The sequence below is a fragment of the Tenebrio molitor genome, chromosome 5 (genome assembly GCF_963966145.1).
Source record: "Tenebrio molitor chromosome 5, icTenMoli1.1, whole genome shotgun sequence".
Lineage (NCBI taxonomy): Eukaryota > Metazoa > Arthropoda > Insecta > Coleoptera > Tenebrionidae > Tenebrio > Tenebrio molitor.
In genome coordinates, this window is record NC_091050.1 from 12,240,440 (window position 1) to 12,265,905 (window position 25,466).

A 25,466-nucleotide genomic window follows, 5' to 3' on the forward strand; every position below is an offset into this window, starting at 1 on the left:
CTTTATTTAGGTTTTAAGCCACATTTTTCATAAGGAATTCACCCCGAAATTTATTCCCAACCATTTACTAACACCCTGTATACAGTTTTCCTAGTTCATATTCTTTTACTTCTCTTTATCTTCTTTTCGATGTTAAATCTTTCTTAAATTCCTTCTTTTGTATGTGGGACCATCGATTACAAAGAGTACCATAAAATTTTATGTTGTAACGGGCGTTCAAATAAATTTGTGGTGAAGCAGATCATTGTTTTTTCTCTCTCTCACTCTTTCTCATAGTTTTTTGCATTCTTCTTTCTTTTTTCTCCTCACACAATTATTTACGTATTGAGGAGCACATCGAGGTCCTCTTGTCTCTTTACAGTGTTACCAACTTTTTTTCTTTTTCAAAATTCTGTTACAAAAATCCCACCAGAAGCGTCACACTTTTGCAATCGCCAACAATTTCTTCTCATTAAATCTTCGGAGCCCACACTTCCGCATGCCTCGAGAGCCGCCTCCTCAAAACAGGTGTACCAACAATTACAAACTTCCACCCTAAATTTCTCTCGCTCGTATTACAACCGATAATGATTGTGTTCCCGCTAGCTTAATGCCACGACCGGAGTGCTGGAATTATGATGGGAAGGTTTTAATAAATTGAAAGCTGCCTACTCGCAGAATTCAAAACGCCATGTTGGTTCTCGCGTGCTGCATCGCATTAAATAATCCCGAACAAATTAAAGCGAACCAATTTTTTCCGTGTCAGCACCGACCATTCAAACCAGACAGATAAAATGGGTGTTTTTTTTTAATTAAAATAAATATTTCTGACAGAGCCGAACACAACCTATTCCATTATTAATCGTTATGACCGACTTCTTCTGTCCAAGCGCACCAACTCGCACAGATTAATGGAAACAAACAGCCGACCCAAAAGCTCCCCGGAGAAAACAAACGTTGACTCCGGGGTAACTTCCACCCTTCCACCTGATCGCGACGTCGCAATTATTTCACCTCGTCGAGTCGATTGTGCCAAAACTCAATAAAATTGCAAACCAATTTTTGTATGCTGCGTCGTGCGTGTAAACTTCCCACTTGTGTCAATAGCTATTTTCCACTTTTTTTTCGGGAGTTGAAACTCTACGAAAGATGTGTTGGAGCGGTGGTGGCAACAGCCTTCAACGGCTCTATTTGCGCCGTCTCCGGTCTAGTTTTTTCTGTGGTTTAATTTGAGAGCCACCTGTTGTAGAAGAGTCCAGTTCTGGTTAACTCACCGGACAAATTGGTATCATTGTATTTAAATCGAAAAATTCAAGTAGGGCATATGCAGCTCCTCAATAAAAATACATTATCGTCGACAATGGCGGTCGGTATTTAATAGTGTTCCATTGTGGCAATCCGATGTAACAAATGAGAGCCGATATTGAAATCTTTACAAGTCGGTTCTCGACGGCACCGTCAAAGAGGGATGCGGCACTAATTAGTGTCCGACGCGACTTTTTGACAATTCTTGCTTAAATTACAACGTCATGTGTATCGATCTCGTTCGGATTAACTCCCCGTTAGTCATTGACATCGTTTATATCGACAGACTTAATCCTGGTAATCCATTCATGACTGTTTACAGTGTTGGAAGAGGCGAAATTAAAAACTGCCCCTCTCGATCTGATTTTAATTAAATTATTTGACGGACGTGTTTGTTAGTTCTGGGCTTATACAAGGATTTTGCCGGGGTTGCGACCGGGGGCGAATGATATGGGGTGTGTGATAGATCGTCACATTAAAGAGTTATTAAGGCGAGCTTTTACTGTTGTGTTTTGCAGCCGCCTAATGAATTCCAAACCGAATCTAATAATGTCCTTCTTATAACCATACTGCAACTAATGAAAACAACCCTGAATACTATTATCTTTAATCGGCTTCGATCAGGGGCGCGACGGAGGGTGAATTCGCTACCATTTTTACAAACATATGGTCTCCCTTTTCCGTGTGTTTTTTGCCTAATGTCATAATTAGTCGATTTGACGAGTGACAACTAGAAACCTGAACGATTTTGTAATCTGCAATAATTACCACCTACGACAGAAACATTTAGGTATGTCAAACTTTACAAATGCACCTCTCACTGTTGCTACTTAATCTTCATAGTAACAACATTTACCTCCATTTATTACAAATGACGAAGACTCCATTTTACAATACCTCCTCGTATGACAAAACCAAATTTACATTAGGAAAATTTTCATTTCCCGTTTTTTTATGCAACCAACTGTACAAGTCTAGAAAATTTCAGTGAAAATGGAAATATACATTCTGTACTTAATGAAACAGTTAATTAAGTAATTAATAAATAATTATGTGATCAATATTGACATTCAAGAATTGTGGTAAGGGTGATCTCATCCACATGCTTAACTGGTGAGCAAGATGTTTGGACTTTGGGCTATCGAAGTCGCAATCATATTACGATGATGCCAGAAGTAGCAGGAATTGCGAGGGGCCCTTGGACACAGTTCCTAAGCATTAAATCAACGTGGTTGTACCTTTATTATTGGCACGTGCGTTGTTAAATTACACTGGTCTGCAAAAAATACGCTTTCTGCCTCAAAATCGGTATTTCCCTGTTATCCTTGGAGTGCAGGAAATCCGATTTCCCGCACGCGGTGTTTTTTTACTTTGCAGTAGAAACTAGGGGAAATTGCATTACAAGGTTGGTATTTAATGACGTAGACAGACAAAAACGTCAATTCACTTTAAACAAAAGTTTCGTCACATTTGCAATTGTAACATTAATTTTGTTACGTTGGGTAAATAAATGTCCGTCAATTTCTCGCAGTCTTTATAAATTCTCTATCACATCCAATTTTCGAGGGATCAAGATTTAAATTAAAAATATGATTTAGGGGATAATATATTTTTTTCCTCAACTTGTGCGTTGAAGAGTCGATTGTGAATGCACCACAATTGCAGCTCACGGATTAGCTGTCTAAATCTAACCTCACATTTTGCGTTGCTAGTGTTTTTACTTTGCAGACTGAGGAAGTAAGGAGTGGTGCGTTCACAACTTTTGTGTAACTTGTGTCATATTGCGGGAACTCGATTCGCCCGTCCCGCAAAAATTCCACTCGTTACACAAGACAATGCATTTCATAACAGGTTACATAAATAGCTATTGTAAAATCAGAGCAAAACATTGTGTTTTTAGAATAAAGTTTTTTCGCTCTGCGGCCGAGGTAGAGAGGATTACATTTTTAGTTAGTTGTATCCGACTGCACAAGGCAGGTGTTTGCGTGTTGATTCTCTGTGATTTAAGCTAAAATTTTGTGAAAATGCCGTGTTTATTTTCGAATAGTGAATACCTAGATATTGTGTAGTGTATGGTGAAACGTGCGGGAGTGCTCCTCGAGCCCAGAGAATTTCCGTGCGATTTCTTCTTGCGGGGGTACATGGAGGACTTACTATATTCGCAATAACAAAGGTATGTTGGAAAGAGCGGAAGAATAATTTCGTCGGCGCCTTCATTGTTGTATTGACAATAACGGCGGCCACTTTTTAACACTTCTTGTAATGATTAGTGATTACTCTGATTACTTCATGAGAATTTTTACGGATTAATACACTAATTTTAGGAGACATTCTGTCATTGTCTTAGGTATAGCCTGTTTTAATTCTAAATTTCCACCACCTGTTGAATTATGTTGGCAAAGTAAAAATATTTCTAAATTGGGGATTGTTATAACCAAAGTTGGCAATATAATTATTTTATAAACATGATTCGAAAACAACGTAATTTACTTGACGCTAAAATGAAAACTGCTCATTAAACAAGGTTTTCGTTCTTTTTCTTTATTCTAAAAGCTTGAGTTGTAAAAACGGAAATTGACAGACACAGAGAATGATAACCTCACAAATACAACCTGACGCATTTTTCACCAAATACTGTTGCCAGTTGTATATCTATAGTTTATTTTTTAATCAAAGAACCACAACACCGCAATTTACACCCAAAATAGAGTTGACAACACTGTACACTTTTGATATAGGGTGAAAAATCTCATCATATAAAAATTGAGGTTATTAGCGCAGCATGTTAATAAAGTTAATAACAACTAAGAACAACTAATTTGAGAGTTTAATAAATGACTTACTTTGCGAGGCATTTTTAATAACACGTTCAAATTTTAGCTGCGAGTTTGCGTACCTTCAAGGGCATTAAAAATGACAGACGTTGGCTGGTATAGCCAATAGATATCATTAAATTCCCTATATTTAGTAAAATTTTATATTTACAAACCTAAATCAACAGGTCGTGGTTCTTTGATTAAAAAATAGACTGTATGTATAACGTAGAATGCAGTATTGGTAGAAATTTAGAATTGAAACAGACTATAGCGGCAGTTTAAAATATTTATTATTAAAATTATTTTCATTTAATATCTATCATATGATTTTCTCTTTTTTCTTTTTCATCCTTATCATTATAGGTCACAGTAACGAGCGGAGCAGTTAGCCATAAGTTATCAAAAAACAAGTAAAAGTTTTCTTGCATTTGTTTTTCTTCTTCGCTTATCAGCATCGGCGAAGCAAATAAATAATCCCCATAGGCGGGTAACGAAATTTGTGCCAAATCTTTCAATAATTTTAATTGGATGACTTCAAGGTTATCTATAATACATATACAGTGTGAACATAAAGTTTCGAACAAAATTCATAATAGCGTTATGTGATGTTTTTAAGAAAATCGCTCGAACACGTCGATTTTATTTTGAAAAATGCCATCCTGTGACGTGCAATTTGTTTAAATAACGTCATTTGTTTTTGCGCAATGACGTCATTATCAACATTTTTTATATGACAACCCCCACTTTTTTCTTCTTTTGCTGATAGACCTTCCTTGGTACCTTACATAACAATTTTTTTTTGAGAAAATGACAAATTTAATTTTTAATGGAAAAATGTTAATTGACCTCAAACAAAAACAAACAAACATCTAAGATTAACAATAAAATTTAATGCAAATGTTGAAATTGTCCCCCGCCAACCATTTGGCACTCATCGACACTTTGTACACTCCGCTCAATAATGTCAGGGTTTATTTATTTGTTCCATTTCAACGCGAATTATCTGCCCTAAATTTTGTAAATTGTTCTATTAAAATAAAGTTTCTATTTAAATAAACCCATACAAAAAACCAATTTACATTTAAAATTACATTACAAGTGGTTACATTAAATTTTTGAAGTAAAATTTGTCGCTTTCTCAAAAAAATTGTTACGTAAGGGATCAATCTTTTTCATTCATTATTTAGGTAGTAGGAAGGTCTTTCAGAAAAAGAAGAAAAAAAGTAGGGGGTCATTAAAAAAAAAAAATAAATTGGTGATTAGGCAAAAATCAATGACGTCATTTAAACAAGTTACATGATGGCATTTTTGGAAATGAAATTGACATGTCCGAGTGATTTTCTTAAAAACATTCACATAACGCGATTATGATCTTTTTTCCAAACTTTATGTTCACACTGTATAATACAAGGTGTTTCACGTAACTTTCCGGGATCTACGCTGAATTTATGCAACTCAACAACTTCAAGTACTGAAATGTATCGAGCAAAAGCTTCAGTTATCTTATCATATTTCTCTTTCGTATTCACTGCATAAACCAAAGGAACTGAAAGATGTTGGTTCCAAAATTTTGTCACCTACTCTCACAAGCATAAATAATAAACCATTTAACTAAGCAGAGTATTTTCTCAAAAAGCGTTTTTCTATTCTATTATGAGAAGATAAAAATAAATGCACAAATCTGATCCCAATATTTATCGAACACGGTCCTGGGAGAACGAGTGGAGATGAGTATTTTGCCCTTTAATTAAGAGCAGTTCCCCACGTGTTGCTCTTGCCATCGGCGGCCAGAAAAAGACCTAAAAGCGCTACCGCGCTACTGTTTATTAAAATTCCAACGTGTAAAATTTATTAAAACAATCAACTCAGTTTGATACCTAGCAATTAAAACAATGCATCATCGCGTTCAGCTATTAACAAGTGAACAGCGTGTAACAGGCACAGCCAGCCTCCTCCTTATTAATACCCTGAATATTCCGATTCCGCCGTGTTCCGGGCCCGGAGCGCTCGGCTTCTTAATTTGTTCGAATACTTCCACTAATTGTTGTAATTTTAATTTACACGACGCCGCGTTTCCTTATCGCGCTCCACCCCGCGCCCCTCCTTCCGCGTTGCTCCCGAAAATGCACCACCCTGAGCGGGACCAGGACCGGACTCGCGTCCTGTTGCTCCTCCAACTTGTTGGTCCGCGCTGTATATCGCGCATAACCTAATTAACGTGTTTTTAATTGCACCGACGCCGACTCGTTTTAATATTGCCTTGGCGGTTTAATGAAATGATCCCCGGGTAGCGATATATTTTAATAAGCACCCCTGTGTCAACACGACATCGACTCGGCTCCAACCCCTTCTTCCGTCCGTCGTCCTCGAGATGGCAACACGAAAGGAGACCGATTAAAACGCATTAAAGATTGATAGAGGTGTAGAAAATAAATTGGCCGCAGCGCGGACGGCCTCTTTTATTTTTGCACGACGTCTTTATAGAAATTTACGACTACGCCACTGCGTTCCAAGGGCGCGCCGCGGGGAGTTCCTATATTACGTTCGAACGTCCACTATTCAATTTACTCATAAGTGAATTGTCATTTGTTTTTATCGGCGACGATATATTAAGATGTTCGCGAAGGAGCCGATTCGATTTTTTCCAATAAACTACAAAGTGTGGGCTGCAACAACGCTCTTTGGGGGCACGAATCGCAACTCCTAATCCGATTTTGATTGAAAGCGGAGCTTAACAAAGTATCCGTTTCGTTACACAACAAGTTTACCGGATTATAGTCGATACTGACGCTTCTTTTGCAAACGATGTGTTCGATGCAGGGTGCAAAAACACACGATTAATCGCCACGGATTTGCATACGCTTGCCGTTTTTAATTCAGCAGATATTGGACTCGACGCAGGATCAGCTATTGATCTAACACAAAAGTAAACATTGCTTCTTCCTGCAACGTATAGGCAACCAATATAACTGTAACTATGCTGTGACCACCGCAAGGAATGTCGCAGCTTCATCCGGGACATGTCAAAACGTCGCATTCAAACTTCCAATCAAACAAATTGGCACAACTGATATATTTATCGCATTTTTGATGACAAGTTATGGTGTTTGCGACATCACAATATAATTTGTTTTGAGGATACTCACACCAAATGATACAAAAAAATAAATCTCGAGGTCTGATTCACATCGTCCAAAACTGAAACAAATACGCAAATTGTTGTTGATGTCCGCGTAATGTACACCATCAAAATACCTTGACTTTTCATTTTTTGATGTATTTTAAATCTTCTGGATCTTTCTTCCAAACAAACCATCAACTAAACCTGTCCAACGTCTTGACTGACATTTATTTTCTTTCTGTGACTTTTCTCTACGTGTTTCACCTTCATTTTGAGCATCATTCAAAAAGGTGAGACGACGCACAGAAGTCTCTGGCTGGAGAAAATAAAAATTAAACAACAAGATTCTCATTTATGCAAGTTTTAGAAAATTTCAGTTGGAAAGGTTTTCGCGATTTTCCACTTTTGCACTTCTCAATACTTTGCACACTCTTGGTGTGTTAGTCGATCACAGTTTAACGTTTTGGCGTAAATTTTGAGCGATTTTACAAAAATTTTCCCGTTTTTGGTCTTGTGAATAACGTCAAATCTGTCAAATTCAAAGTTTATGGTTTTTTACACCTTGTGGTGTTGGCAACGAAATGTCATGTGTCAAATTCAAAATGTCTGAATAGAAGTGGTTAGAAAAAAGCGACGGACCAAAAGCTTTGTCCCAGATATTTATAACTTTATTATCACGATTACATAAAGGTATATTGATTTATTGTCGAGAGATATTACGCGGGTTCACTCGTTCTGACCCGTTGCCAAAATCGTATTTATAGATGTCAGCCAGCACAAGTCCATCACATTACACTGAAGATGCATTCGTGACAGATGCAAACTTCAAAGTGGAAATCAACCAGAAAATGAAAGTCCCCGATAAGATCAGTTTCAACACGGACATGAACGGGACGAACCCGTCGGCATGGACCAGAGACAATATCAACATGCAAGTACCCGAAAGAATCTTAGTAGTAGGACAGCATCAACACGTCGGTAAGTAGCCTGGCATGACTTTGTTTTTATTTTGACACGTTACGACGTACACGTAGGAACTAGGGCGCCCCCGCGCGAGATTGTTTTCGATAACTCCATCCTTCCAACAGAGCCCTATCCAGGAGACGTGAGGGTGGCGACCCCGCCGCGAACTTTAACGCTAGACAAGTACCCATTCCCGACGTTGGAGGAGATGGACGATCCCGAGGTGGAGCAGATTCCCGTGATTAAACTAAAGAAAAAACAGACTTTTGACGATTCTGAATTGAACCTGACAGTGCGAGAGAGCACGCCGCCGATAGGGGGCAGCGGCGATCGGTTGACCGCCGCGGAAGAAGTGTTGCATCTCAGGAGACAGATGGCCAAGCTCAATAGGCGAGTTATGGCGCTAGAACTAGAAAATTTGAGTCGTTTACAGAAAGAGAAGTTTCTTGTGGGATTTGGGGTTGCCTATATGCTGCTGAAAGTCATAATTTGGATGAACCGGGAATAAGGTGTGGTAGTCGCGCATTATTTTTATTTTACCCTGGTAGAAGTAAGGAGTAAATTGATTTATATTTATGTGTACTGACGTTACGGACATAGACACTCTTGTTATTTAAGCATCATATTTCTTTGATTTTTTTCAAGTTTTTATTCTTAGTCCTGTTGTAATCTTTTCAATAATATATTATCACAATTACATAACTTATTTTTCAATCAAAATCCATTTTGGGTTCTGCACTTTCAGCATCTCTGCACTTGGCATTCTGAAGCTCTCTCCTAATTTCAGGAGTGATGGAGTGATGTGACTGTTTTTTCAGCAATTCTAGCAAACTATCTCTCTGCTCGCTAGAGATGTCTGCTTTGTATCTTTGCACAAACGCCAAGAAAGCTTGATGCCACAGTACCGGCAGCTCCCTTGAATCTCGCTCAAATCTCAGAAAGTGGAAAACGACGGCGTCCACGACGCGATATGGCAGCGCATATCTCTTATCGAAGAAAATCCTCAAGAAAATAGAATTCGCTCCTGTGTAGTCCATTTCTGCAATTTTTAAAATCGCTGCTGATGAATGAAGTATTGGAATTGAATTTCTCGCGACAACTGAGCCTACAATTATGGCTTCTCTTAATGTGCAGTCCCCACTCTCAAGCAGAGGCAACAAAATGCCTTTCATAAAGCCTCCAGGCTTGAACAGCGCTTTTCTCAAAGCTTGGTACAAGTGAAAATTTAATCTCTTGTATTCGGCCAGATCATCGCGAATTCGAGGGAGCAGAACTAAATTGAAGAATCTCTGTGCCATTTTTTCTTTCAGGTTTGAAGCAAAAATCCTTGTAGCTTGGTACATTGCAGCAGCTGACCATGTAGGTGGATCTACAAAATTATTAATACAAATTCATATTAAAAAACGAAAAAAAAAAAAAAATACCAGTAATAAATAAAATCTGTTCCCAATTCCTTAGATTTGGTATGATTTTGAAGGCTTTGGGTAATTTACCACTCCTGTATTTCCTCAAAACATCCCTAACCCCTTGGTACATTTGCTCTACCCTGGGATCCAAATCTTGCATTTTTACTGAACCTTCTTCACTAAAATGTGTCTTCACTTCTGTCAACCTTTCATTCAAGATGTCCCCCAAAGTTCTTCGAGGGGCACGGTTGCTACTCATGAACATCTCCAAAGCTTTCTCATCCTCCTCATTGATTTCAATATTTTCGTAAAAAGTGTCTGGTTCAAGAGTGTCTTCCTCTTCTTGTTCAGATCCAGAGTCATCTTCATCATCCAGTTTTGGAGCTTTTGATTTGCTCGAACCTGCTTCTGCAGGTGTGGGGCCAAAACTTGAATCCAACTCTCGTTGCTGCTCTCTGGCAGCTGATAGAATTTTCCGCGACAGATTTGAATCCACAAACTACAATTCTGAATTAATTTGAGCCCAAAAAGCGGAGCTTTGCTCACCTGTTCTTCATCATCCTGGCGCAAGCGAATTTTGTTTCTGTTTTTCGGTTTGGCAAACCTTATACTGTCGATGTCTTGTTCCAGAGACACTTTTTCGCCGACTTGCGACGGTTTCATTCGTTTTGTTTTCCCCATTATTATTCGGAGATAATTTGTTTACACCGCACGTGCACAAAATTCACAAAACTCTCGTAACATAACCTAAAACCTAATTTCAGACGTGAAATTGAAATTTGACAGATAACCAGGTTGGCAAACTTGAGGATATATCACACCTAGAGCGCGTTCATAAATACTCTGGGTACTGGGTAGGGTAGGTTACCCAAGCCCAAACACCGTTCATTAACGGTCAACATCTTTGTTGTCACACAAGAGCACAAGACGCAAAATTCCTTTGCGCAGTGACGTCACTGTGCCTCCTTATTTGTAATAAAGGTCCTATGGATTTTACTAAATTACAAATACGACGCAGTGATTCTCCGAGTCAAAAAAAAAACGTTTTTTTTTTAATTCTCAAGAACAACAAAAAAAAAGGAAAGTTGTAGCGAAGAAGGAAGGAAAACCGACCCCCGGAACGGTCGCTTCAACTATCCACCGCCTGCATACGCGGGGAAGCCTTCGGTTCCTTCCTCACTTCAAAAAAACAATAATAAAACTTTTCTTCAGGCTAACCATGATAAGACTCGGAGAACTTAACAAAAAAAAATGATGGCAAACGCACATGTTCGCTTCTTGACGAGGTCGAAGTCGATGGCGAGATGATAAAGAGAACCGCGTGTAAAAAAAGCAACTATACAAATGCTGAATTGATCAAAAATTCACGCGGAAAACGTGGTGTTAACGCTGCCGGGTTTAGGTAAAGAGTAAAACGTTTGAGGAAGTCGCGGCTATTACCGACATACAAAGATTTTTCACCGCTTTTCCGGGGCTAGTTCCTCGAGGACGAGTGAAGTCCTGGTTCCTTTGGGAGAGCCTCGGGGACGACAATGGACAGCAGAACTGAAATGGGATGATGACCCGCGTTCGGTCCAGAAGAGACTTTGCGTTGGGGAGCCGCAAATACGCAGTCCGCGCGTGAATCCACCGGAGATTCCTTGCCCCTACCGGCACTCATCGACTCCACAGCAACACCTACTACACAACTAATTACCCCCCTAGACTCCCCTTGAACACTTCAAAACCAAAGCAAAAGGTAGTGAACTTCTTTCCCCCTCGTGCAGGTTCTCCCATTATATGTTTTTCGCCCCTCTCGTTTGGGCTTTTTTGGCGAATACGGAAATCACCGTGGGTCGTGCATACGATAATGGAACATTCAAAAATATTCTAGAAAAATGATTTTGTAGGAAATTTGAATCGTAACATACCTATATTGAGAAACAGTCACAAAATGTCTTGATTGAAGAGGAAAATAATGCTGAATCGCTAAATATTAAAGAAGCACATTTAAAAATAACTTAAAAACTATGTAGCTTTAAAATTTATATTTTTCTTACAACAAAAATAAAGAAATACATCTGAATTTGAACATTTGATCTGAACTTAGTACACAATAATAACATAAGGTAATTAGAAATAATACATTAAAATATAAACTACAGTTCCATTTATGCCTAGAAATTCAAATTATTAACCAAGCATACCTATGATTTGAAATAATTACCTGTAATATTTGGAACTTTTCGGTTAACAGCTGCATTTGTGGTCGATTTGCAGCCAAATCAAAAAACTTCTTTGGGCATTTACAATATATTTCATATGGTACAATGATGTTTTTCGGTAGCTCTAGTAACCTTTGCTCTTTAAGGATAACTGTATTTATTGGTGAATGCTTCAAAAGAAGACTTACTAAATGCTTCAAATCTGGTTCTTCAGGCAGATCATCATTGTTTTTTAATGAGTATGTCACTCTGCATTGGCAACTATTTATATCTTTATACATTCTTACTTTATTGACTTGAAAGTATTTGGGACATGTTCTCATAAATGTTTTTTTTAATTTTTCATCATAGTCGTCATCATTTTGTCGAAGACAGCATACGGAAGCTGGTAGATGGGCTAAAATAAATTCAATATACGTAGTAAGCAAACATACGATTATCAAGTGCTTACGGTTATATAAATCAGGATATTGTTTTTCAATTTCCCTCATAAGATCTATCGAATTGTTCACAGCCATACCGGTAATGCTGCAGCCCTGCAGCGTTGCAGCACAGAGGAATAAACCACAGTAATAAACACAGTTACGTGCTTATCTATGCCTCTAAGCACAGTCTCTAAGCAGACTCTAAGTCACGGATGATACTCTAAGTTACGAGAACGGATGATAGTTACGAGGTTAGAATACGAGCGAGTCCAGGTTGGCAGGTTCTGTGGTTGTGCGTTGTGGTCCTGTTGGCAGTATTGATTCGAACTGTCACTATTCGCGGCTATGTAGTTAGGGACTTTTCAATTTTTTTGTTGTTTTGACAGATTTATTAAATATGGCCGGTGTTTGTGCTTTGACAGTTGTATAGTCGACAAATAACAGTGATTTTTTTCGACAAACGTCACTACTCACTAGTTGAAAACCGAAAATGAAGCCATTGAAGTAGAGAAGTCGATCTCACAAACCGTACTGGATTAGTACGCTTCAAAAAGAGGAAAAGAAAGTGCCACTATTTGACTTTTAAGCCAGATTTATAGCCCTCTGTAAAAATGTTCAACAGTAGCTTGCTATACGAAAAGCGGCCGCTAAAGAAGCCCCGGATCGGGCCTCCTGACGTATATCCGCAGGAGCCAAAGCAGAAAGAAGATGAATTGACCAGTGTTAATGTAAAACATGGCTTTCCAACAATGACACATCTCAGTGATGAATTTGGGACAGCAAGGAATTGTAATGTCTCGGCAAGCAAAGTTGGCGCTTATTTCAACGCCATCATAGCGCGCAAAGAGGAGCTGAGTATGCTGCCTGACTCTGGAAGAAAAAGACAGCAAATCAACCACAAAGATAATTTCTGGCCTGCAACAATCAGAACAAAAAATGCAATAGAAACTTGGTTCAAGGATCTGGCAGGGAACAAACCACTGATGCACCTGTCCAAAAAAGCGCCAAATTTTAACAAGAAAGAAGAGATTTTCATAATGCTGTGTGAATACCAAGTCCCAATGATGAGAGCTGCATGGTTTATCAAACTCAGCTTGGCTTACACAGTTGCAGTTTCTGAAGCTAAAATCAAAAAGAGACAGATGCCAGACCCTACCACCGAATGGACTGGGACTTTACTCAAGTTTCTCAAAGAACAAATCGTGAAGCTGCAAGACTACTACTCCCAATCTGATAAGCCACCTCAAAATCCCTCATTGACCCAAGCTGCAACCACAGAAACAGAGCAGAAGTTAGCAATGAGGCATTGGCTGTATTGCGTCCAGTTGCTCAAGTACATGTATGAAGAGGGCTTAATGGACAGACAGGAAGTGTTGGCTTGGATTTTGGAACTTTTGGAAAAGATGCGCTCACAGCCGTCCGACGACGGGATTTTGCGCCTGCTCCTGCCTCTATGTCTGCAATATTTGGACGAGTTTGCGCAGTCCGAGCTGTTGTCAAGGCGCTTGGGTCATCTCTGCTGTAAAAAACTCGGCTACATGTTGAGCAACATCGCGGAAGCGAATCTGATCACTTCGCCCCAGAGCGAGAGCACGAAAACGGAACAGAAAGATAACGAAAAAGAGAAGAAAGAAGTTCCCGCGGCCAATCCCATGCAGAGCACGCTTTTGGAGTATCAGAATTGCCCCCATCATCGTGACATCGGTATCACGCTCGATTAATTTGTTTTATTTTTGTCAAACAGTTTTTTCTCAGTCTTGCAGTTATCATCGATTATACAAACCATCACTCTGGAGTGTCCCACCGCACTGGTTTGGTGCGGCGCAGGCGTTGGGAGCGTCTGGCATGGATCTCCGTTAGATCTTCTGCCCATGGTACCCTCAGCTTTGCCCATGGCAGCAAGATGTGACATGAACAGCTACAGGAAACAGTTGCAATATGTAGAACACTGCATCAGGGAGAGGAGCAAGCGGGCGGAGGGACGGTGGTGCACGGAAAAGTGGCAAGCGTCATCTGCCGGTAATTAGGAACAGTAAAAAATTTGAAAATGTATTTTATTTCAATGTCTGGTCAGGGAAAAAACAAATAATATTGTAATAAAAAAACAGATTGTATAAGTTGTGGTGTAAGTTGTGTTTGGGAGAAAAAATCTAATTGAGGTTACAACGCTGTCAAGGTATAAAAAAAGGCATAAATGAGATTATGTGATTATGAAATCAAAAATATTTTTCTATAAAAAAAATTTGTTGTTTGTCACTGGTACAAATTTAGATCAACGAACAGAACTTTACGGTGCAGCCCCGAATGCTTGCGAAAAACATTCTCCGACTCGCGTCACTTCTTCGATACTGTCGGCCCCCTTGCGAGGCGGTGCAATGGTTTTTACCAAAACCGACGCTAAAGAGCACTCTATCTATTAGTGAAAACCCCGTCAAATTTCGGTCAGTAATTTTTTTGTTATAAGTGTCCAAGTGATACATTCGTAGATGTAAATGTTGCCTTTTGTACCATGTTAAGATGTGCAACCTTTCAGGAACAATCACGAATCGGGTCTTGGCTGCTTTGGACGCGCTAGACCGCCACCGTTTCGACAAAATGGACTCCTCGAATTCCCTAGACACCCTGTATACTAAAGTTTTTGGCGGCAACAACGACCAAGAGAACTCGGTCGTGAAATTGTTGTGCGAGTGGGCGGTGTCCCCTGAGAGAACAGGCGAACATCGAGCGTTAGCGGTGGCGGCGCTGTTGGACCGCCGCCAGTCCGATACGACCGCCAACAACGACCAAGAAGCCACAGCGGGGGACGACAAAGATTCAAATTGTTCCACACCCGGCGGACCTCCGATGTTTCAGTCGTTGCTGATGAAGTTTTTGGACAGCGACGCCCCCGTACCCTCTCCCGACGACTGCCCCCAGGTGCTTTGATTGCGATACAAATGACATCTCAATGTTTTCTTTGTTTTTTCCAGAAAAAGACAGCTTTCTCGAATTTGGTGCATCTTTTTGCCGAGTTGATCCGCAGAGATGTCTTCTCCCACGACGCTTACATGTGCACTCTGATCTCCAGAGGCGACCTGTTGGGCCACGAAGAGACCACAGAGGTCAGCACCAGTCACCAGTCGCACCACACGAAACTAGAGGTTGTTTTCGTTGGTTTTGTTTCCAAAAAAAATTGTAAAGGTTTTGTTAGGACCACTCTCACAACATGGACTACGACGACGCCAACATCGACCACGACCTGGACAAGATCCTCCAAAACATAAAGGAAGACCAGCAGAACTCGATGGACGTGCCGGACAGCCCCAAAGAGCACGACCACGGCCACCACTCCCACGTCCCCTCCTCCATCGGACACGTCCCGATGGAGACCGACCACAACGACCACAAAATAAAACCCTCGCGCCACCTCCTCTACACCACCCACTTCCCCCTCTCCCAAGACGACCCCTTTTCGCAGCACGACTGCAACCAACGCCACGTCCTCCTCTACGGAGTGGGCAAAGTGAGAGACGAGGCGAGACACACCGTCAAGAAAATGTCAAAAGAGATCTGCAAACTGTTCTCGAAGAAATTCAGCATCGACGTTGCTGAAGGCGGCAAAGTCAAGAAACATTCACGCAACGAGTTCAATTTCGAAGCGACCACACAGAAGTGTCAGAGCTTGAGCTACTTCGACCAGCACTTGGTCACGTGGCAGTGCAGCGTCACCGTTATAGAGATGTTGAATTCTTTCGCCACCGGAAACTCGAATTATTTGCCCGTCCAAGAACACGTCGCGTTCTTGTTCGACTTGATGGAGTTGGCCTTGAACATTTACGGCCTGATCGACGTTTGCATCCAGATCTTGAAAGAACTCCCTGAAGTAGAGACACAACTCTACAACAAGAACTCGGTCCTGACCAGAAACTACACGACGTCCTTGAGTTTGTACGTGGTGGGGGTGTTGAGACGCTACCACTGTTGCCTGTTGCGTAAGTTCTATCCGAGGCTCGTGTCGTTCATTTGAAAATCGTGCGATTTCAGTCTCGCCGGAACAGACTTCCGCCGTGTTCGTCGAGTTGTGCAAAGTCGTCAATCACGTCAGCAACCCCGGAGATTGCAGCTCGGCCGAACGCTGCATCTTGGCGCACCTCTACGACCTCTACTCTTCTTGCAGCCTGTTGAAATCGATACCGCACACGTTCGGTAACGCCTACCCTAAAATTCGACAGGCGCTTTACACAGCCCTGCAACCCACGCCGAGCAGCAACTACGTGTACAACTCGCAGTACATGCAAGAAGTCTTCGCCAATCCCAGGAGAGGCGGCCGGATCGAGAGCGCTTGGGCGCGTCAGTTGAACGAAAGCGGCAATAATCGGTAATTTGTGGAAATGTGGATTCAGGTGGCACCTCTGGAGCGCTCCCGATTTTGACTTGTCCACTTTCAGATACTCGTTTGTTAGCAACGCTGTGATCCATGTCTGTCGGGAGATGGACAACGAGAGACTGAACGATCTGGCGATCATGTGTGCGGAGATGACCGCTTGTTGTAACTCTTTGGCGTCCGAGTGGCTCGGAGTTTTGTTGGCGCTGTGCTGCCCCATAGCCCACCCCGGGTACTACACTGACGTTTTAGCGCAACTGGACATTCAGGTACGTCTCCAGTTCGACTGGAAACTGCGAGAATTCAACTGTTCTTTCAGGACGTCAGCATACACAACGCTTTGGCTGTATTCACTTGCATCCTCATAGCCAGACACTGCTTCTCTTTGGAAGATTTTGTGGGTCGCGTCGCCCTGCCCAGCCTTTTGAAGGTAAATCTCTCAACACGCAATACGGCTTTTGTGAGTAAAACTTTTGTAATGACCGACGAAAACGTTGTTTTGCCAGTCGAAAGATCCGCGATTGTCAAAACGTCGTTGCGTTACGCTTTTCAATTAAATTTGTTGGGGTTTCGCACGAACGCGGTTTGATTTTAGGTGAAAACGCTGGACAACGGGAGCGGCGCGGCCGAAGGGGGCATGCGCCTCACGTGCCACCTCTTGTTGCGGCTGTTCCGCACGGCGGAGGGCCCCCAGCCCGGCCTCTACTCTGTTGGTTCCCCTCCCCTGACCGCCCCCAGGCCGCCTCTCGGGGTGCGTCTCAGTTGCGACCGTCACCTGTTGGCGGCGGCCCACCGCAACATCCACGTGGGGCCGGTGCTGGCAGTTCTCAAGGCCGTGCTGATCGTGGGCGACGCCACGGCGCGCGAGGGCACCGAACTCAGCATCTCGCACATCCTCGGCACCAGCGACCTCTTGAACGGGGGCGACGGACCGTCGCTGGATCTGGCGTAAGTTGTCGGTGTCGCAGTGTCGGCGTCTGTTTGTTCATTTTTCTTTTTTATTTCATTTTAATTTATTAACGGGATTTGTTATTTTTATGACGATTTGATTTGAAATTGGTTGTTTCTGTTCTGTCAGGGTAGACATGGAGGTCTGCGGCTCCAGGACGGCCCATAGGTTTGTCGATGATTAAATATCATAAGCTTTGCTTTGATTGTGTCACTTGTGCTTGCACATTCATTTTTTTTTTTTGTGATCCGGTCGCAGTTTGCTTTACACCCGACACGAATTTGTACGAGGGTGGGGTTATGTCTAAGCAACCTTGATGTTCTCCTCTTAATCTCACGTTTTTGGTTTCACCTCTTATTCCCAGCGATGACGACCTCGTACTCACAACAGTACCAGTTCCGTCTGGAAATGAGAGGCCACTTGATCACGTTTTATGGGAAAGCCATGAACTTTATCTTTGTCACTATCACACAACTATCTTTGATGACCAGTCACCGAGACGACCAAAAAAAAAAAAATCATTCTCATTTTGGCTGCAATGGAAAGTGGCGGGTGTGCTAGTCAATATTCATGTGTAGAATGTGCATGCTAACCTAAAATTTAGCTTAAAAGCATGTTGACCATAATTCTAATAGTTAGCTCAGCTCCTCGTCTTACTAGCATACCTAGTCATACGAACATTGGGCACACGGTGTGTTAGCTCTTGATAGATATCATACAAAAGTACTAAACGTTTTTCTCGCCAAAAAAAGTTTGTGATTTTATTGAGACACACTGTATATGCGTCGTACAATAATTATCATTTAACGTTTGAATCAAGAGTGTTGGAAAACTGTCAAATGTGACAGCTGTCAACAGAGCATAGCCGCCCTCAAATAAAACAGTATCCTTTGTATTTTACCACCAATTTTATTTATAAATGATGAAATAACAACGATAGTTGATTGTATTTGTTAAGTGTTCGATTAGAAAATGGGAGCAAAAATAAAGTGCATGGCCGCCGTGACATAACATAAATGGGAAAAAACCAGTCCGTGTGCTTCTTCCCGACGCAGAATTTTTGTTTTTTGGTCAAGTTATTTTTCGCTGTTAGTCAATAATTTTTTGTAAATAACTACATTTAGATTTTTCCGACTTGTTTTTTTAATTTTTTCCCCGGGAATACGTCGATGTACTTGTGATAATAAACGTTACTCACCACGTTCTTTCTGTGGGAGCTGCATAACAAACGTCATTGTTGATAACTCTCACATTTTACCGTAGGCAATCGAGTACCGGAAATGCCGAAAGCACGGCCTCTTTGTCGGCATTCGCTTGTCACGTGTTGAGGGAGATATGTTCGCAACAGTGGGTGCTAGAGCGGTGTCTGTGCCATCCCGAAGAACTGTGCGACTCGGATAATCTTCTAGACCCGTTGTTGTCGCATTCCCAAGCGCAAAGACTGTTGCACATGATTTGCTATCCGGACGCCGGTACCAGCATCGAAGAGCTCGACCAGAAGAGCATGATCAGTCGCATTTTGGAAGTAAGTACTCGAGAAGGTCCTGTTGTGCAGTCCTAAATGTCCTGTCGGTAGAATTTGGAACAGTGGACGCTGCGCATGTCCTGGCTGGATCTCCAGCTCATGTTCAGACAGTTCACGGCCAACTCGCAGGAGCTGTCCCAGTGGTTGGACACCGTGGCCAAAGCCGCCATCGATGTTTTCCAGCTAAACTGTCCCTCGAACAATTCGCCCAAATCGGACGAGAAGAAAACCGAAATGAAAAATCGGCAACAGAACTCGATATGGCTGGTGGCGCCTCTAGTGTCGAAATTGCCGAGCGCAGTACAGGGACGCGTGTTGAAGGTGGCGGGACAAGTACTCGAGAGCGGGGGTTGGTGCAGGGAACAGAAAAGCAAAGGGCGAAGCAGCAGCGAGAGTCAGAGCTTGTTGAGCCATCAACCCTTCTTGACTCTAGTCCTGACTTGTCTGAAAGGACAGGAAGAAGGACAACGCGAAGGGTTGTTGTCTTCTCTGCACCAACAGTTGTCCCAGTTGGTGCAACTGGCGCGTGACGGCAACTTACAGGACATATGCAACAGCGAAAGGACTCTCGACGGTTTGCAGCTGAGATTTGCTCTGATGGGAGGGGTTTTCGAGGCGTTCCAGAGGAATCCTTCGGCGACGACGGATTGGGCTCTCTTGCTGGTTCAGTTGGTGACCAATGGACTGATCGATCTGCACACTCACAGCGAGCTTTTCACGACTGTCGTTGACATGTTGGCGACTTTGATACATTCCGCTCTAGCCACGGACAGTCAGGTCGGTTGCAATTTTTATAGAGACGAAATCGGGACGATGTAAGTGTGTCCGCAGGACGAAGGCCGCAAGATGTATCAGAATCTGATGAAGAAACTGAAGAAGGAAGTTGGGGAGAGGCACAACGCGTCTCTGCAGCACATCAGACAACTTCTTCCGCTGCCCAGGACGGTGACGGAGGTTATTGCGGTGGAACCGATAGGATGGGTGACCGACAGTAAGGGAAACAAGATAAGTTTCGACAGTTTGGACAAGAAGCACGGCTTTCAAGCAAGTTGTGTAGGATTTTGTAAAATTTAAATGGTGAGTTGTGGTGTCGTTTAGGTGACGGACAAGCAGAAAGTGAGCAGCTGGGACATTCTGGAAGGAATGAAGAATCCTGCGCCTTTATCGTGGGCCTGGTTCGGCGCCGTCAGGCTGGAGCGCAAGCCGTTATCCTGCGAGGACACTCACCGTCTGCTCAAATACCACACGCACAATCTCCAGAGGCCGGCTTCGCACTACCTGGATCCTCCGCCTCTGCCCCCCGAGGACCTGGAACCCGTCCCCGACAAACCGGTTAGTCTGCACATTCCCTCCCCTTTGATTGTAAATTGGTGCTGAACGATGTGCTCGACTAAAACTCGAATGGAATCCTTGAGCACTAAACAACTGAGTGTGTAGATTTGTGTACGGTGTAACCTTCAGCTAAAGGACTGTGACCTGAAGGCCGACACCCCCTCCTCAGTGGACCAGAGCCCGGCGGCGGTGGGCAAGGGTCGCGGCAAGGGCCAGCGGAGACCCCGCAAGCCGAAAGCCGTTCCCGGCCAGCTGCCGGTCAACGCGATGGGCATGAACCAGCCGCAGATGGCCCAAGGACAGCCCGGGATGTCCATGCAGGTGCCGGGCCCCAACCCCCAGATGCACAACATGCCGGGGTACGCCCAAGGACCGGGGATGCCCCAGCAGGGGCAGCAGTACGCCAACGCCAACAACCAGCAGCACTGGTACGGACAACAGCAGCAGCAGCCGGGGTACTACCCGCCACAGATGGCGAACGGTGAGGGCGGTTGTGAAGTCGTGACCGGCGCTATTTCTGGTGTTTGCAGTTAACCGCTTCGAAAGACCCCAACAGATTAATCAGTCCAAACAGGCGCTTTCTAATCTGCTGCGGTCGCGACACCCCATTAATCAGTTCATGGGACCTGGGGGGCAAAACCCGCAAGGACCGGGCCCGCAAGCCGCCAATTACGGGCCGATGCGACAGTTTCCGAGACAGCCGATGCGGCAGCAGCATCCCGGAGCCATCCAGCAGAACCAGGTCAGTGAAAAAGTTGAAAAAAATTAACCGGAATCTAGTCTGCCAGCTGGTTTTGTTTTGCTTTTTCTATGTAAACAAATTAAACAGTTATGACAGTAGAAATCCATTTCAAAATTTTGTAAATCTCTCGTTTGAAAATTTGGATCAACAAGCCGGTACGAAGAAATTTTCGTGTTAGTCAACCCCTTCGCGTAAAACCACCAACATGGTAAAATGGACGCAGGACGAATCGGGAGAATTGAAAAATAATTTGTTTTTCTAGAATATGTTTCCGCAGCAGTACGGCACCATGCAGAGCGGCATGAACCAGTCTTACGGCAACTACGCCGGCACCCCCAGCACCATGATGCAGAACAACATGCAGCCAGGGCAGCAGATGATGCAAGGAAGCCAGCCCAACATGTTCGCAGGCCAGCAACAAGGTAAATGTGTTGATTAAATAACGATCGTTGATTTTGAGATTTTGTCGAAGGCTTCGGCCAACCCAGGCCGCCCCAGCCGGACTACCGCGCCATGGCGCAGAACCCGCGCTCCCAGTACTTGCAGCAAGCGCCAAACGTCACGATGAACGCTAACATGAACACGATGGGCGGCATGGGGGCGCAAGGCGGACCGGCGCCCCCGTACACGCGGCAAACGCCCCAAGGAATGCAACCGGGGGTTCAAACGCAGCAAAACCAATTCCAACAGCAGCGAATGCGGCAGCAGATGCTGGCGCTGCAACAGCAGCAGCAGCAGCAACAACAACAAGGGGGGCCGCAGGGCACGCAGCCGCCGCCGGCCATTATGGCGCAGTTGCAGAGACAGATGAACCCCAATCCGTACCAGCACCAGCCGCCACCGTACAACATGTAAACGTGGGTCCGTCGTGAGTCTTGAGTATTATCCCGGAACGTGGTAGTCGAGTGGAGTATTTTCATTAAAATGTTGTTTATGTATAAAAGTGTAAATAAATATATTTACAATGATTGGAGTGTCGTTTGAGTGGAGATAATAAATAAATAAACGTTTGTTCCCGCTCAATTTTTTTCTGCGACGCCACTGGAGGTGCGCAGGGCTGGCGCGCATCCCAGGTGCCCGTTTAGAGTCGTCCATTTGAATGCAAATGCGAATTTTAATTTGTCACATGTCGTGAAAGCACTTGGTCTGCTGTGTTATTATGAAAATGATGAAGAGTGTTACCAACCTGATTTTAATTTATGCAGAACTGTCATTTTAGTGTGAACTGTGAAATTTAACCGGGCGTCTGTGATGGCTGTCTCCTGTTAAAAATAAATCATTCCAGCCGAACCATTTGCGAACTGGGTTAACGTGAAGATGCCTCGCGTTAAGGCCTCACCGAAAAAGTGTATCAAAACGAACCTCCAACAACCAGCGAACTCCTGGGTTTTCCTGCTCAAGGGTAAAAAAGCATTTTTTGGTAGCGGTTGTTTTGTTCTCTTTGTAGTTTTTCCCCGTTCTTTCTATTGGCGCCTTTTGTTCTTATTGCCCATGTAAAAACTCGATATCGACGAGCTCGCGATCGGGCCCCAAAACGAACGTTTCATTCACGAATTTTGAGCAAAACGAGGTTTGTTTACATTTTTTGCGTCTGTCCAGGGGAGGCTCTGGAGCTGAGCGACCAGTACACGGGCACAGGGACCCCGGATATCGTCACGTTGAGACACCCGAACACGGGAGAATCGGCCGTTTTTCTATTTTCCCCCGCCAACAACTCTGTACAGGAAATTCTTACGTACAATGAAGCCAAGCGTTCGTGGTTCATCGACGAGTCTGTCAAAAGCGACGGCAAAATGCAGCTGTCGACCCCAATAGACCCCATATTTTTAGGTAGGCACGCGACGATAATCGCAATTTGTGGCTGAACACGTCAATTTTAGTACTACCATACTTGAGAAGATACTGTGTCAATCAAGCGGCACCTCTGGAGCAGCTTCTGCGAGATGACGATTTCCCGGAGACGGAGAGGTTACTGAAATCTAGCGGACTCAAATACCTGAATCTCATAGCCGACAGAAAAGTGTCTCCAGGAATGGTGAGTGAATGGGAAAAAAGTAGCTTTGTTGGGGTGTGTGAGTGGGTTACGATGAACTTTGCGCAGGGCGACGAGGAACTCGTGGCGTACAAGTACAACGAAGACAAGACCCTGTCGTGGCTGAAGAAGAAGACCGAGCGCGTGGCGGAGATCCTGAAGCAGAAGAACATCCACGTGGGGTCCGGCGCGATGTCCGCGACGTTCGTGAAATCGTCGAAATCGGACTCGTCGGACGCCGACTCGTATTTGCGGTACGCCCACGGGATCGTGTCCGAATACCTGATGGACGATCTTAGCCAAAAACTCCTGAAATTCCTAAATCTGCCCGAAGATCCCCAGTTTAACCTGAAACGTAAAAGCACGAACTCTTACTCGGCGAGCGACGCGAAAAAAACGAAAGTCGAGGAGGAGAACAAGAGCAGCACCTCGAACGTCCTCGACCTGAGCAAGCCCGAGCAGAAGACGACGAAAACGCCGGGGATTACCGCCAAGGACAAGGCCCGGTCCAAGGCGGCCAGCGGGAGCAAAACTATAAGTTCTTTCTTTAAGAAGACCTAAAAGGGTGCCGGAGGTGAGGTCTCGGTCGTGAAATGTCTAGGTCAATTTCCAGGATTCATTGTTTTGTTTTGCTTGACGAGGTATTTACTTTTGGATGAGTTTTACATTAAGGGCAAAGTTGTAAATTTTCTCAAATAGGGACTCTAGCGTTAATTAGGTACTAATTGCTCATCTCCGTTCGAAACTTGTGTACAGTTCAATCAAAAAAACAAGAAGAAACTTTGTCCGAATCGGTCGTCGCGGACATAAAACTCATGTTAAAGTTACGCGTTAGTAAAAAATATTGCTATAAAAAGTGAAATACATGGCCTTTTTATGTAAAAAGTATATCAAAGAATTTTCATACAAGTTTGGAATTTATTAGGCTTATTTTAATTATTGTATACAGGTGTTCCAGAAGTACTAGGTGTAAATTTTGGCTTGTTATCTCGTTTTAGACGAACGCAACTGGTGAAGAACACGGTTTTTACCGATCCTGTCGAATCAAAAATACATATCACGTGATCGCATCTTTGACACGTAGATTTTTTGCTCCGCCCATAATTACTTAACAAGGTAGGCCTCGGAGCGTACAAGTCCGGTCCTAACACGAATGTCATTCGAGTGACTTAACGAAATCATCTAGGATAAGATTAAGGATAAAAACTGTGTCCTCCATTGTTAATCGAACGAGAGTCATAGTCGATTTAGGAAGATGTCATGATATCGACCAACTTTTCTTTGTTTGTCTATTGATTGTTGTGTTTTCTTCGTTAGTTTTCGTTTCAATTTGCTCTTCCCGACCCACATTTTCCACTCGCACCGCCACAACGTCGATCAGTATTAATTTAAGTGTGATACTTAATTTGCCACTCGCAGTAGGTCTCTTGACATTTTTATTTTAAAAATTGTGAAACGCCCTCTGCCGGATCAACTCGACACTTTGGCGTAAGGCAGACAATACATCAAGACAACTCAGAAATCTGTTTATTGTTGCATTGAGCTACTTGGATTTTTTGCTGTTTGTGAAACTGGGATTTCGTTGTTTTGTCATTGAGAAAATCCTGTCATTTTTGACCGCCGAATAAAGCAAAGACCTGCCTCTTAAGTCATCGTTTTCTCACCTACGAATTTCTAAGACCCACTCTACTTTACTGTCTTCTCGCTAGTCAGGGGGCGCTTTACAGATATGTTGCGGATAAATTTGACGCCAGACAATTTATTCAATACCATATTTGATCGCTTCTGACGTAAATTTTGTCCATTGTTTTTTTTTTCGTATTCCGTTTTCGTGGAGTGCAATATCTTGAAAGCTGTTTTTGTTTCCTTAAATATCTTCACATTGAAAAATGTCGGTTTCTCCTTCCGTTGTGGATCGATTTGCTGTGCAAATTAACGTTGTACGTATGATTTAGCGTTGATTTTTGAAAACGAGGTTTTATGAGATAAAAACTCCAAGAAATTTGTTCCTATAAGGTCAAAAAGAAATGACTGATTCTCTTATAGCGAATAGTGAATGTTAGATCAATGTAACAAGTACGGTGAAGCAATGTTTCTCAATTAGTTTAGATGGCAATACTTCATGAAAAAAAAGATCAATAATAAGGTAGATACATGTAATAAACATTTTATTTTTTTATTATGTATTTTCACTTGTATGTATATGTGACTTTTCTAGATTAGGATTTTTATTGTTGCATTTTCGTCGTTATGTGTATGTGATATATGTATTGAAAATATACACGGAAAACGAAGGGAAATTGT

At 42.9% G+C, this 25,466-nt stretch overlaps 4 protein-coding genes and 2 long non-coding RNA genes across 8 annotated transcripts; 3 read left to right on the forward strand and 3 right to left on the reverse strand.

The window, feature by feature from the left end:
* Positions 1-7,158: 7,158 nt before the first annotated feature.
* On the reverse strand, positions 7,159-7,626 carry LOC138131644 (uncharacterized). Its single transcript, XR_011159868.1, has 2 exons — positions 7,356-7,626; positions 7,159-7,298 (listed from the first exon to the last, which is right to left on the reverse strand). It is a non-coding gene; the product is annotated as an uncharacterized lncRNA (long non-coding RNA).
* Positions 7,627-7,760: 134 nt separating this feature from the next.
* Tango11 (transport and golgi organization 11) lies at positions 7,761-8,886 on the forward strand. 2 transcript variants are annotated; one of them, XM_069048770.1, is made up of 3 exons: positions 7,761-7,911; positions 7,986-8,199; positions 8,310-8,886. In XM_069048770.1, exons 2-3 carry the CDS (start codon positions 7,986-7,988, stop codon positions 8,690-8,692), a joined length of 597 nt encoding a protein of 198 aa, XP_068904871.1. In that variant the 5' UTR covers positions 7,761-7,911; the 3' UTR covers positions 8,693-8,886. The 2 variants fall into 2 exon arrangements, with proteins under 2 accessions (XP_068904871.1, XP_068904870.1); XM_069048769.1 differs by having other exon boundaries at positions 7,764-7,911; positions 8,256-8,886.
* On the reverse strand, positions 8,810-10,370 carry bys (Bystin). The gene is made up of 3 exons (XM_069048764.1): positions 10,137-10,370; positions 9,609-10,089; positions 8,810-9,553 (listed from the first exon to the last, which is right to left on the reverse strand). Exons 1-3 carry the CDS (start codon positions 10,269-10,271, stop codon positions 8,895-8,897), a joined length of 1,275 nt encoding a protein of 424 aa, XP_068904865.1. The 5' UTR covers positions 10,272-10,370; the 3' UTR covers positions 8,810-8,894.
* Positions 10,371-11,602: 1,232 nt separating this feature from the next.
* LOC138131643 (uncharacterized) lies at positions 11,603-12,500 on the reverse strand. The gene is made up of 3 exons (XR_011159867.1): positions 12,246-12,500; positions 11,797-12,191; positions 11,603-11,746 (listed from the first exon to the last, which is right to left on the reverse strand). It is a non-coding gene; the product is annotated as an uncharacterized lncRNA (long non-coding RNA).
* A 133-nt stretch (positions 12,501-12,633) lies between these two features.
* kto (kohtalo) lies at positions 12,634-22,098 on the forward strand. 2 transcript variants are annotated; one of them, XM_069048757.1, is made up of 18 exons: positions 12,634-13,923; positions 13,975-14,238; positions 14,753-15,135; positions 15,189-15,359; positions 15,410-16,190; positions 16,243-16,576; positions 16,647-16,851; positions 16,902-17,042; positions 17,178-17,530; positions 17,661-17,699; positions 18,795-19,056; positions 19,108-19,833; positions 19,888-20,100; positions 20,155-20,388; positions 20,518-20,869; positions 20,919-21,130; positions 21,393-21,552; positions 21,603-22,098. In XM_069048757.1, the coding sequence occupies exons 1-18, from the start codon at positions 12,831-12,833 to the stop codon at positions 21,983-21,985; spliced, it is 6,306 nt and encodes a 2,101-aa protein (XP_068904858.1). In that variant the 5' UTR covers positions 12,634-12,830; the 3' UTR covers positions 21,986-22,098. The 2 variants fall into 2 exon arrangements, with proteins under 2 accessions (XP_068904858.1, XP_068904859.1); XM_069048758.1 differs by having other exon boundaries at positions 16,902-17,012.
* A 176-nt stretch (positions 22,099-22,274) lies between these two features.
* On the forward strand, positions 22,275-25,456 carry LOC138131639 (ribonuclease H2 subunit B). Its single transcript, XM_069048765.1, has 4 exons — positions 22,275-22,532; positions 22,730-22,960; positions 23,011-23,165; positions 23,232-25,456. Exons 1-4 carry the CDS (start codon positions 22,448-22,450, stop codon positions 23,721-23,723), a joined length of 963 nt encoding a protein of 320 aa, XP_068904866.1. The 5' UTR covers positions 22,275-22,447; the 3' UTR covers positions 23,724-25,456.
* Positions 25,457-25,466: the final 10 nt, after the last annotated feature.